Source organism: Thunnus maccoyii, chromosome 13 (genome assembly GCF_910596095.1).
Source record: "Thunnus maccoyii chromosome 13, fThuMac1.1, whole genome shotgun sequence".
NCBI classification, from domain to species: Eukaryota; Metazoa; Chordata; class Actinopteri; order Scombriformes; family Scombridae; genus Thunnus; species Thunnus maccoyii.
In genome coordinates, this window is record NC_056545.1 from 29,550,964 (window position 1) to 29,564,658 (window position 13,695).

Genomic DNA, 13,695 nt, shown 5'->3' on the forward strand with positions numbered 1-13,695 from the left:
AATTACCAATCAAGAGCACAGTGGGAGAAAGGTTTAAAAACAGGGAGACTCCCGCGAAAATCAGGAGTGTTGGCAAGTTTGAGTGTGTTGGAATTTGGGCACCTGAAAAAATCGTATTGAGCATCCTCTGAAGCCACACTTGCACCTGCTACTACACTCACCCCTCCTGCTTCAGTTGCCTCCGGCTCTGGTAATCCACTTTCCTATGGAATAAAATTAGAGTCATAAGTATTGAAGCTGTGTATCACCTTATCTGAATGTGTCGAAACATTTTGTATAAATATATTCAAATGTGTGAATGTGTAAAAAATATCTGAACAAATAGATTTGATTTTTGAATCCATAAGGAGATCTGTAACTGTGCATGACATTTTGTGAACAAATGAAAAAGTTTTGCACACATAATTTCCAATGTGTGAGTGCATAAAGAAGATTTGCACAATGGTTTGCAGTTACACATCAGGTTAGTAGTTACACGTCTATCGGTTTGTGCATGAAAAAAGTTCACACAGAACTCAGTTGTATGTGTGAATCCCGAGTTTACAGCTACGAATTAAACCTACAAGTACAAATACTTTTGTCCCACTTTTGACGCTTCCTCCCGAACAGTCAATGGCAATGCTCTGAAACACTGAAAGTGAAATGTGTATAAAAAATGCACAATTTAAAATAGGCCTTGTTTGTAGGACAAAGCAATGTGGATGATATTTTAAAGTAACCTCAGGAACCACTGTTTAATTCAGCACATATTTTGTAGGTAAATGTGGACTTATATGACTAGTTAATAAGCGATCCATCACCAATCATTGTTATGTTGAATTGTTGTTTTTTTCATTGGAGTTTGGTGTTATCGTTTCTCTGCTGAAGAGTCTGCTGTTGGCTTCATTTTCACTGTCACTCTTGGAGCAAAAGCCTCTAATTCCATGCATTTTGGTGAAGTGCTGCTCAGCAAATGCTCTTCCTCTGCCTGAGAGCTACCAGCCAAACAGCACCAACTCTACCTGTCAACAGAGACTTCAGCTGGGTTTGAAATAACTCCTTGAGCACTACTGTTGACTGAAAATGGCCCCATTCACTAGTGACAGTGGGTTATTTGTGAATCCCAGTTGTCTCCGAGTTACTAGCCGAGTTATTTCAAACCTAGCTGAAGTGCCCATTGACAGGCAGAGTCCGTGCTGCTGCTGGCCACCGCCTCCAGCTTCAGCACCAACTATTTGGTGCATCGCCTCAGCACCATCCCCCTTTTCACTACCTACATTGAGGGGATGATGGGAGAATGTGTTTATTAAAAGGTGCAATTGGGCCAATCTCAGATATTTTGGGCTGAATGCATAAAATAACTTTTTGAATCAAAATCCTCAAAGACAAAATTATTATTATTTTTTTTATTTTTATCAATGCAACGACCCATTCTGAGCAGCCCGAGCAGCCCATAGTAGGGCGGTCCTTCTGGCATTTGCCAAATTTCCAAATGGCCAGTCCGTCACTGGATTAGCTACAGCAGGAGAACTGGTCATAAATCATTCACTAGTGTATTTTTTTATTAATACACATTCAGGTTGTTGCTGGTGTACTGTGGTTCACTTTAAGCACTTCAAGGTTCAGTCCTTACAATTCTTTATAATGCAACAGTGGTCAGCTACAATCATTATTTTAATATGAATATGTTTAAATATGATATAAATGGTGGTTTAGGTTTTTTTTCTGTGCCTGTGTGTTTGTTATACCCCCTGGAAAGGTTAACAGTCCATCACAGGGCCGACAGAAAACACAGCCACCTCATTCATTTGACACATTCTCGATTACTTTGTCACATGAAAGCAGTATTTATACTGTTTACCTTGTGACAAAAGATTTTTTTTTCTTTTACAGAATACAATGAAACATGTATTCTCCAACAAATCCTCCAACTTTAACAATAAAATAAATTGTTGTTCCATGCACTACAAAATGATACAGATGTGTTTCTGATCTGACTGTCTCTATCTGTGGATGTCTCTTGTTTTTCTGCATTGAGTGTTTTGTCAGAGTTATGGTTATTTGCTTGAACTGTGCCAATTCATTTTGAACGAGCAAGGCCAATGGTGAAACTCTAACACTCAGCTGGTTGACCAGTGGTGTAACTAACTGACTGACTGACTGGATGACTGACTGACTCACTCACTCACGCACCCACTCTCTCATAGACAACTGCGGTTATAGGCTGGTCCGTGGCCAGTCCAGCCAAAAAAACGTAATGTTATTTTGGAGCACTTGCTGAAACGACTGATTCAGTCATTTTCCAAAAGCAGCATCCTCATACCAACACCCCCATGCATGTCTTTTAATGCAGGGCTGTGTTCAACCTGATTGGCCTACATAGAGAAACATTGTCATGTACCCAAGTGTGATCCAACAAGTCCTCATATGTACCTAAAAGACCTAAAAGAAATTAGTCATTTCCTTTCAACCTTGTCATAAAAATGATACAAGCACCTTCTGATCTGCAACTATGATTAAATCATTAATCCACTAAAGACACTATCTCTGCAGCTCTGCACATAGCCCTCTCCCACCTGTAAAACATAGATCCTTACAACAGAATGCTCTTCATCGATTAAAGCTCAGCCTTTAATACAGTCCTCCCCCACAAACTCACAAACAAACTGTACAACCTTGGCCTGAACCACACACTCTATAACTGGCTGTTAGATTTCCTCAGACCACAATCTGTCAGAATTGGAAATCTAACTTCAACCAATGTGATGATGAACACTGGCACCCCACAAGGATGTGTCCTCAGCCCATGCTCTATATACTATTTACCTACAACTGCGTCGCCTCACACAAGGACAATTCTGAAATTTCCTGACACCACAGTCGGTCTGATCACTGGGGATGACAAAACAGAATACAGGAGAAAGATGGCAAGTCTGGTGACATGGTGTGACAACAACAACCTCTCTCATGGAGATGATAGTGGTCATGAGGAAGGAGAGAAGACCTCATCAACTGCTGACAATCCATGAGTGTGAGGTGGAAACAGTCAGCAGCAGCTTTAAATTCCTGGGCATCCACATCAGTAATGACCTCACCTGGACATGTAACATCACCCAGCTGGTCAAGAAAGCACAACAGTGGCTGTACTTTCTAAGGAGACTGAGGAAATTTGGCATGTCAGAGGTTTCTCAGCAACTTCTACAGTTGTGTCTTGATCAGCCGCATCACTGTGGTATGGGAACAGCACCGCCATGCACCACAAAAGCCTGCAGAGAATGGTAAAGACTGCTGAGAAGATTGTCAGGGTGCCCCCACCAGCTCTGCAGGACATCTACCACCAGTGAGCCCATAGAAGAGCCTGCAGCATCATCAAAGAATCCGCTAACCCCCAACACAGGGTTTTCACACTTATGCCCTCTGGCAGGACCAACAGAAGTGTGAAATATGGAGGACATCTAGGCTGAGGGACTTTTATCCTGAGGCCATCACACTGATCACAACAGATCCAAACCACTGCCCCTGCCCCCACCCTAACCCACCTCAACACACAGGAAGCTTCACTCTGCCCCCCTCCTCCACACACACACACACACATACACACATACACACGCAGATGCACATACACACACCTTACTGCACATTCACAGACATTTACCGACTGTCTGTATACAGAATTTTGCACAGATCTTTCGTCAACTAATACTACTCTGTATATCGTATATGTACAGTGGGTTTTGTTGAAAGCAGCTGCCTGCTGTGGCTGGAAATTATACTGAGGAGAGCTGTTAGAGTGAACCAAAACAGGACAGTTGTGAGCCAGAAAACTAAAACAATGAGCTGAAAGATGCTAAAATACTCTGTGGAGCATTTAGCAGCTAAAGAGACATATTTCCCTCAGGAGTTGGTAGAGAGCAAAAACAGAGCTAAAAGAGTGAATATTAGACTTACATTCACTAGGTGAACACAAACATAACCGTTATTAAATGCTAGTACTGCTTTGTATCTGCTGGAGGTGTAGATAGCAACTGTTTGCTATGCTAACATGTTAGCCATATCATCTTCAACTGAGAAATTGTTTCGGTGTTGTGTTTACAGCCGTAAATACAAATCAGTTAATTCTGGTTTAATGTCTTTTTTGTGTAGGCATCTAAAACTATGTGGTTCAGTTCATCAATTCTGGATATGACCACTTGAGGTCACTTGTCAGAAAAATGTAAACATAAGACAATTTTTGTTGTTGTTGTTATTTCATCTGTGTCCCTCTTGATGTTTTCAGAGACTACTATAGACTACAATGTTCTCCTCTGTGTCTCAGATCCACTCAAACAAAAAGGATTTTCACACATTGTTAGTTTCTCTCTCTGTAACACATGTACTGCAAGGTCAGAAAGAAGAACATTGCTGTTGTATGGTACAGTATACAGCAGTAGCTCTGAGGTTGAAGAGCAGTAAAAATAGTCTCAGAATGACAGAGGCTGAAAAAGCCACTGAAAGCAATGGTTCACTTGTTTGAAGTGGGCCAGAGCCATCGTGCTTCACAGCATGGACAGAGCAGAGAAACACACATATACACACTCACACACACACATAACTACATGGCCTAGTGTTCAGTACTGGAGGTCTGCTGAAGTCAGTGCCATCTGGGCGCCTACATGCTCCCAGATGTCCCCTCTGTAATTAGAGCCAGACCCAGCTCGGCCTGGTCCAGCCCAAATCCAACCTCTCATTTACAGAGGCCCTCCCTGAATACATAAGGAGCTTCCCAGCACCGTGCAGGCCTTTAGAGAAACTCTTTGGCTCTGCAAACATATTTTCTAATAGTATTACCAGAGAAAGCTGGAAGACTTCAGGTAAGATGGCAATAGCTCTCACCGTATGCTGTCTCAGATAAAATGTGATGTGTTGTAGAAAGAGGACATTTCCTGGAAATAATGTTAATTGCATTTCTGATTGAATTTACACCTAATTGGGAGAGCAACACACCACTCTAGAGATTTTCTTTTATTATTGTAGATTTATAGGCATTTCTGCTTTATTATATGACATATAGTAACAAATGACAAGCAAGATAAGATAGTGAAAAGCAAGCAGTGATGTGCGACAAGGTCATGACTCTGATTTTTACTTACAGCACAGAGAGCACATGATATCTCCCTTTTCTACTTGACTTTTTTAAAAAAGACCTTTTTTCTTATCATTGGGTAGGTGTTCAAAATGTCCATCGCCCAGGCGGCGGCCAAGGCCATGCTATCTGATGCCCTGCTGCAGGACGGCTCCGGGTTAAACCGGATCAACCACCTGGAGCTGGAGCTTCCTCTGGACAAGGTCATCAAGTTTGTGTCTGTCGGCCTTCCACTGGTACTGGTCTGCATGGCCTTCGCCCGCGAGGTCTCCTTGGGTGAGCAACTCTCTGCCTCTGTCCTTTTTTTAAACCATGTTAGGACATTTGTTTTGTATTCCATTTGCTTTTGCTCCTAATTATAGCCTATATTCATGAGTGCTCATTTTTTATTCCATGGTCGTATTTTGGCTTTGCGGTTTTTCTGTGTTTAAACTTCACTGTTACGCAGTGTCCTCTGTAAAGTAATCATGTACAGTTTGTCCTTGAATGGCTTATAATTTACTTGCTAAACTGTATTTAGTTGAACTTGTGATAAGGAGGGATATTATACATATATTATACATAATATAAACATACTTATTATTCCTGTGGCCCATTGTAGTTAATTCAAAGTTGACACAAAGGTCTAGACAAAAATGTTCATGTGCCGAAGCTCAGTCCTTCACCCAAATGTGTTATAAATCTTAATCCTTGACAAATGAGCATATCTCTTTGCACTCAGATACATCTCCTCATCTCTCACATATCCTACTTGAGGAAACTAAATATTAAGAGCAATAACAATGAGAGCTATAATTACACAGTACTTTCTTTAACAAAATTGGAGTGCTATGAAGCAAGAGGGCAAAAACACTTAGACAAGGCCTATCATAAAAGGACATTTAAAAATACATTAACTGCTGACTCCAGTAAGACCTCCTCAATACAATGGATACCTACTAGTAGCAGTAATGATATGACAACACAAACTCACAATAGGCTTCCATGTCTATTCAGCAGTGGATCAACTGGTCTGCTGTGTCTTTTTATTGTCTGAACAGTTTTGGATCAGAGAAAAGAACATGTTTTGAGTGAAATCTGATGGTTATTCACATGAAATAAGCCCACAGCTTGTCTGTCCATTCAAAGAACTGACAAAAGCACAGCTGACAATCCAGAGTATACGTGGCAAGTGTACAGCACAAGTCTGTTGCTGAGGAGACTGACTCCCTTGACTTTGAACTAAACGTTGTCTCTCCAGAGCTGGTCTGCAATCAGCCTGATGCTCCTGATGCTAATTGCCATGGGGGATGATTGAGAGCAGCGTTCACTAACGCTGGCACGCTGTAATTACAAGGCAAGTTCTTCTGTGGCAGCTCCCCTCCATTTGAGTCAAATGAGAGGATATGTTGATTAAGCAGAGGGGGGGAAGGGAGGGGGGGCGTAGAACATGATGTGGTGTCGGGGCACGCGGCTCAACTGATGGATCTTGGCTGCCTATCTGCCAAGTTGTCAGTTTCACAACAGGGCTTGATTGCGCTGCTGTCTGGAGTTTGGTTTACTCGCACCTGGACTCTCAGCCAAGAATTCTTGTACAAAGCACAAATATGGGGCTGATCTGCCAGTGTTAATTGGGGAGTGGGAGTAGGAGATAGGAGCAGTGGCAGAAATTTAGGCTCCCTCTCTTGCCAAATGGCTCACAGGGGTGGGGAGTTGAGGGGGAGAAAATTTTACCAGATTCCATGAGAAGGCGTGTGCTGTCGTTCTTTATTTGGGGTGACTTGTCAACGCATGCGCCCACACATGCACTCCAAGCAAACTGGAAAAATAGATTATCACAGTAAGCTGCATGAAGACATACAGTGGTGTCAGGTAGTATTGGAACTCTAGCACTCACCATACCCTCAATAACATTACTTTCTCTTGGCTCATTTGCTAATCTACATTTTTGCACCATTTTATTTGAGCAAATTATAGTCATTGCTTTGCCATGACGTCTTAAGGATTTTGTTAAGTGACAACTCTGGGGACAGAAAAAATGGCAGATTCTTACAAAACTGTTTCAGAAATCATATATTTAACACTTCTGCATTATGTGAGTGCCGATAATGGTTGACAATGCTTGCCCACTTTGTATACCAAATACTTATACATTAGCTTCACCACAACAGCCTTCAATAAAATCCACTTTCATTTATGATTTCAATATATCATTAAAATCACAAAAATTGGAGCAAAATCTACTATAAATGTAGCATGTAATGTTTACAAAATATTTTCATAAATTTTTTAATATATGAATAATAATATATATAGCTCTCTTTCCTGCTGAAGGGAAGTTTCTCTGTGCTCATCTAAAATCTGAGTTTAACATGTGCACCTGTGAGCATGATTTGTGACATCACTAGTTTGTAGCCAATTGTGGTCCAGTATACAACTTACACAAGTGTGATGTGGAAACTTAACGTCTCCAGTGCACATACACTGAAAACTGACTTTCCAGTAATGAAGGAGACATTATGTTGTCCACTTGAACTTAGAGGTAATTGATTTTTTTTGTGGTAAAACCATGTTAGACACAAATTATTAGTCAAAGCAGAGTATTTTTTATATGTCTTGACATGTCTGGAGGGAATCCTTTAAATTAACATTGTTAACTATATGAGACGCTATCCAACATAGACAATGAATGTTAAGTTGGAGTTCAGTAGCAGTCTAAAAACATGCTTTAACCTCTTTCTATCTTTCTTTAAATATCTATAATATTAATATCTATTAATTAATATACTCCATCATAACCTCAGCTACCATGTTTACATCTGCGGTCTCACTAACAATATGTTAAAATGTGTCCTATTAATTACACACACATACATACACACCTATAGTATGATTGAACCATGTAACGGTTGCCTATAATGAAGTGGACTGGCAGCAGGACTCCCATCCTGACAGTAAATTAGTGGCAATATGTTCCTACTTATAGACAGCTGGGCAGATGTGGAGGCTGCTTGTAAAAATAGAAGCCCCATGTTTTTCTTGTAAGCTCTGAAGTAGGTGGGGCACACCCTTGGTGTGTTCCCTCCCAAGCTCTCTGTTTAAGGGTGGAGCACCCTTGGGAAATGACAGATGGGTGCAAAGCACGGTTTCAAGTGGTTGGACTATATGTGGTTATATCAAGGTGAACTAAATATAAGGTGGAGGAGTCCAATTTTGGAAAGGAGTCACTCATGGTTTTTAAATGCCAGGTTGCCCTTTGGAAACATATGATTTCTCCAGTGAAATTTTGTAGCACTGAAAGGAAAAGGGCACGTGGAAGCTCAGATGTATGTGTCTGGTGGTGCACCTCCAGCGTTGAACACCGTGTGTGTGTGTGTGTGTGTGTGTGTGTGTGTGTGTGTGTGTGTGATATCAAGTGCCTGGGTGTTGCTTAGAGGTAAATTGATAAAGCAAGATCAAAGGAGGCTGCAGAAACCAATTCCCCATATTAGCAGATAATGTTACAGATCAACATTTGTTTATTCTGCAGGGCCTCAGATCAGCTGTTTCCCTCCCAGCAATTTCACCATCAAGCAGGCCAGCTATGTAGACACATACTGCTGGGACTCTCTCATGCATCATGAGTTTGACAACGATGGGAACTTTGAGGAGCGCTCTCTCTGGGTACACAAAGTAAGTTGAGAGATTCAGATCAAGCCTAGTTGACTTGTTATTCCCACTTAGTGGCTGACTGCTGGCAGATAAATGCTGAAACCTTTTTCTCCTCACTGTAACTTGCAAAACTACAGTTTTAAGTTTTAGTGTCGGTGTTTAATAGGAACCAGAGTATCTGTTTTTCTGCCAAAACCATTTGCAAACTATTTGGACCCAGTGCGCTTAAGATTTAAAGCCCAGTCACAAACAGGTAAAAAATAATCCTAAATCAGAGATGGTGGATGTTCATTTGTAATACTGGGTTGTGAGGCCATTTTTATGACTCATCTGCTTCTCCCAATTCTTCCCTGCCACTTTCTTTTTTCTTTCCCTCTATCTACATCTTCTCCCTGTCACTCTTTTTTCTCATTGTCCATCCAGATGTTCCCTTACTCGCTTCTGGCCATGGCGGTGCTGATGTACCTGCCGGCTCTGATCTGGCGCCAGCTCGTCATGCCCACACTAAGCTCAGACCTGCTCTTCATAATTGACGAACTAGACCAGTCGTACAACCGCTCGATCCGAATGGCCCAGAACATTCTGGATATGCGCCAGATCACTAAGAACCCACTCACATTTCAGGCTGAGCTGCAGAGGTAAGAGACTGGTGACTGTTGGCTTGTAACATGAATATTCATTATTCTTTATATGTGAATCTAAAAAGTGTTTTCCATATTTATGTTTATGTTTTAACTAACCTGATCTTATAAGTGCTGAGATGCCCCCAAACCACAGCCGAATGAGCCTTATTAAATGTAAATGAATGATTCCCGTAAAGAAATTGGGTCAATACAGTGACAAATAAAGATGATCTGCCAGTGAGAAATATTGCCCAAAGCTTGCTGATCGTCTGTTGCTGTCAGTTTGAATCTCTTGATAAACTAGGAAATGTGGTCTGGGAATATGAAGAGTAATGTTTTAATCTCCCTCAGCAACTACCACTGACATACCCTTGAGAAAGGCCTTAACCTCCAACACTCTCAGTGGAGGCCTGTTGTGGGTGTTGTGGTGAGCAGCTCCTATAGCCAGAAGTAAAAGTATAGTGGTTGCGTTGGGAGGCTCCCAGCTGGGAATGTGTGTAGCTGTATGAACATGAAGTGGGAGGAGCATGTTCTGAGTTTCTTCTTGTCCAATTGCAGGGCCAAGAAGAAGCGATACTTTGAGTACCCTCTACTGGAGAGATACATGCAGTGCAAACAAAACTCCTACTTCCTTGTTAGCATGCTTTTCTTGCGTGGCTTCCTCCTTCTGACCTTCATGACAGCTGCCTGTCTCTACCTCGCCTACTTCCATCTCTCTGCCTTCCTGCAGGACGAGTTCAGCTGTTTTGTCCGCACAGGCATGCTGCGTGATCAGAACTGGGTTCCTGAACTGGTTCAGTGTAAAATGATTGGCCAGTTGGTCTTTCAGGTGATAAGTGTTGCCAACGGGGCCATCTATGTCCTGCTGGCACCCATCGTCCTCTTCAGCCTGATACGGCTCTTTGTTTGGGACACCACCTTCATCTCTGTCTATGAGCTTCTTCCAGCCCTGGATCTCATCAACCGCCGTCGTCTAGGATGCCCTCTGAATGACCTCAATGTGCTACTGCTCTTCCTGCGTGCCAATGTTGCGCACCTGAAGTCCTACGGGAAAGTGAGGGCATTGTGCTCACTGGCGCCGCCGCAGGTTGGCAACACCACCCCAGGGCAGGGCTTAAACGCAATGCTGAGCCAAGAAGAGATGGAAGAACGTGAAGAGGCTGCTATGGAGCTGGCAGAAGAGGTGGAGGAAGCCAAGGAGGAAGGGAAGCTCAACCTGGTGGATATCATGACTATTCTGGGAGCAGCACAAGGAAGAGTAGTAAACTGCAGCGAGCAGAGGCCTTTGGTGGAGGAGAATATGAGTCTCGGTACTGTAACACTTATCTACACACTCAAACGTATTCTGCTAGTGGCTATTTTCGTCTTCATCATTTGGGATGTACAGAAAATTATTAAGTGACCTCCAGACTACAGATACAGGCTCTGAAAATGAATAGCAAGCACTCTAAATATAAGGAAGCATGAGTAGTTGTCACTGAACAGACAGTGAATACAGAATAAGGTCACATCCAAGTGGACTCAAGGTAGCAGTTTATAGAGAAACCTTTGCAGCCACAGGCAGTGAATCCAAATTACATTGTTAAGTAAAATTGTTTCTCTGTATTGTTCATAACTGTATTGTGTTGTATTTCTGTATAAAACCAAACTGAACTGCCTATATTTCTAAAAGAGTCTTTTAAAAGCTTTGGCTAAATGTAGAAGAGATGGATCTGTGGTACTTCCCAGCCCTAACTGCCCTCTCTGTCTCTTCACAGAGCCAAACCACCAGGGGTACCATGAGTTGAAGGAGACTGCACCATTTAGTCATTACTAGGCCTCCTATGGACTGAATCAATGTGATAACAATGGGGGGTGGGGGTGGGGGTGGACTCTCTAGAATAGATTTTAAAGAGTATTGTACCCACAAAGACTGTGGACACCAATCAAGGGTTTCTGCTGTCTGAAGACAAAAAAAGCCTCTTTTAGAATTACAGGGTAAATTGTTCTGGCTGGAAATGTCAATGGATGTGATGTTCAGTTTTCAGCCTCCATGCATCAGTAGTTGCCACAGACTTTCTGTCTGTCTCTTAGCTCTATTCCATGTCTTTTTGAAGAAGTCGGTGATGGCAAGTAGTCACAGGAAAGCATGCAAGTCAAAGTGGCTCTTTCAATGAAGTATGAACAAAATTTCATCGTGACTTGTGCATTCGTTAGAAATATGAGTTCTGAAAATATGAAAGTGTGTAAATGGAGAAAGAGAAAAACACTGTTAGTGGCAACTATGGACACCAGTGTCAGTAATTTAGATGAAGGTAAGCTTAGTGAATATTGTAATTGTTGTACTTGCTTTCTTTTTTGCCTCCTTCTATTGTTATTTACTTTATCAGCAGATAAAATATGTTTTTATCTTTCTGTTATGGAAAAGTGTATTCTATGTAATTCTAAATAAATGAAGTTTGTGTAATTACATGTGTTCCCCTCATCAGTGTCTTCAATGTTTCATCATTACATTAAATCCCAGAAGTTTACATTATATAAAGTAGAATTCTTGACAAACAATCTTCTGAAGTAATACATAAGAAATTATAATTCAACTGTCTGTTTAAGGACAGCAGAGAGTCACTTGTTTTTTTAGAGCTTTTATTTTTAGTACATGTAATTTCAGAGATGGGATGACTTGTGCACTTTGCTGCATGTGTGCACAATTATAGGTACTTGTCTACAAATCGTAGATGCTGACAAAATATTTTCATTTAGGTCATAGGCATAGTTATGACTTTAAAAAGCTTGGAATTTTCTTAGTTGGTAATTTACTTTATTCTTAACTGTTTTTATTATTGTATCAGTTGTCACTGGCATTATTTTCACAAATATGTACTTTATCTGTAAAAGTTTATATTCACAGGTGAACATTTTGAGTGATCACATTCATTTATATGAGGAGGCATGGAGTTCTATAAATTTCAACATTTCGACACAACTTTGTGTTTCTGGTCGGTCAAAGTGCTTTAAATGCATATTCAACTGTGAAAGAACCAGATCATACAGCAAACAAGCAATAGGCAGTAAACATGTGGCATCTACCACCAACTGTGTGCTCCACACCGACCAAAAGCCATCTGAAGGGAGGCCTAGCTGGGCACAAATTAGATACTCACAGCCTCCCTGGCAAAAAATATATAGCAAACTGTTCCGCTTGTGTTACCATGTTTGTGTGTTCTACTGAATGAGCCCAAAATAACTACTGCGCAGCAACACTGAATTATCCACAGAGCAAACCCTGCAATTATTTTGATGTACTCGAAGACACAAAGGCAGGCAAGTTGCTTGATGGGTAATAGGGGCCATTGGTGCACAGGAGGAATACATTGCAGATCTGAGACTTATAATGAACAAGCACCCCCCTTGGAAGTCCAATTACAAAGAATGGTTATGTGTTTTGCAGAATTTCATGTCCCTGCAACATTCTGAATGTGCTGTGTTTTATTATTGAAACAGAAGGTCTCTGGCCATGGAACACTTTTTTTCAGTCCTGGGTATAAATTAATGGTTAAGCTTTTATGCTGCTCTTCTCTAAAACTTTAAAAAGTTTTCTTGTCATCAACAGTAACGCATGTCCCGTCCTCATTCACCCATTTGGCAAACAAAAAAGGCAGGCTGATGATAATGGATGATTGTTGTTTTCTCAACTGCACATTTTTGAATAAGTGCCATCTTAACTCAAAACTTCACAGAAAAGCAGAACCATAAGTGTTTGCTGTCTGTGACGGTATTGTTGCTGTATTGGCTACAGATGGCTGGCTCAGGCCACTTGAGGGCATCATTGAGTCACGCTGAAGCTAGACTACCCACATTGCTTTGAAAGCTGCAATATATTAATTTAGGGCTGCATCACAAGTGGGGTCACTGCTGATATTTATAATTTCTGTAATCAAAACAAAAGAGAATGCAGTCTCATTCAAATCAGCTTTATCAGGCGTTCACCAGGTCCAGACTCATCTGCCAGAGTCTGTAAAAGCTTCTGTGCCGCAGCCAATTTCCCAGAGTCAGTGTGTGTGAGGAGGCTGGTATTGCTGTGATTGGAGCACTGCCTTTTGGAAACAAGAAATTGCTGGCAATCTTCATTGATTTCAGCTATGTCAGCAGGCTGGACACAGACTACCACTGTTTGCCCTCAGTGTTTCCCCAAATGTTGGGCACAATGCTCATGCTTTAAAGCAGGATTTGATTGAGTGAAATGAGGGATCAGAGACGTCCTTAGTTTGCTTTACACTGTCGTTCCTGCCTGCCTGGATAATGGTGATGCCTCTGCTATATCCAGACAATGTTAAGGCGATATCATCACAAGGTTTACATAAT

At 41.4% G+C, this 13,695-nt stretch overlaps 1 protein-coding gene across 1 annotated transcript in view; it reads left to right on the forward strand.

Moving 5' to 3' along the window:
• Positions 1 to 11,782, forward strand: part of pknox2 (pbx/knotted 1 homeobox 2) — a 121,120-nt gene extending 109,338 nt beyond the window's left edge. Inside the window, exons 15-20 of the mRNA XM_042431854.1 lie at positions 134 to 190; positions 5,185 to 5,377; positions 8,610 to 8,752; positions 9,155 to 9,369; positions 9,913 to 10,664; positions 11,112 to 11,782. Of these exons, the coding sequence (XP_042287788.1) occupies positions 134 to 190; positions 5,185 to 5,377; positions 8,610 to 8,752; positions 9,155 to 9,369; positions 9,913 to 10,664; positions 11,112 to 11,170 (1,419 nt within the window). The 3' untranslated portion in view covers positions 11,171 to 11,782. The remainder of the gene's footprint in view (positions 1 to 133; positions 191 to 5,184; positions 5,378 to 8,609; positions 8,753 to 9,154; positions 9,370 to 9,912; positions 10,665 to 11,111) is intronic.
• Positions 11,783 to 13,695: the final 1,913 nt, after the last annotated feature.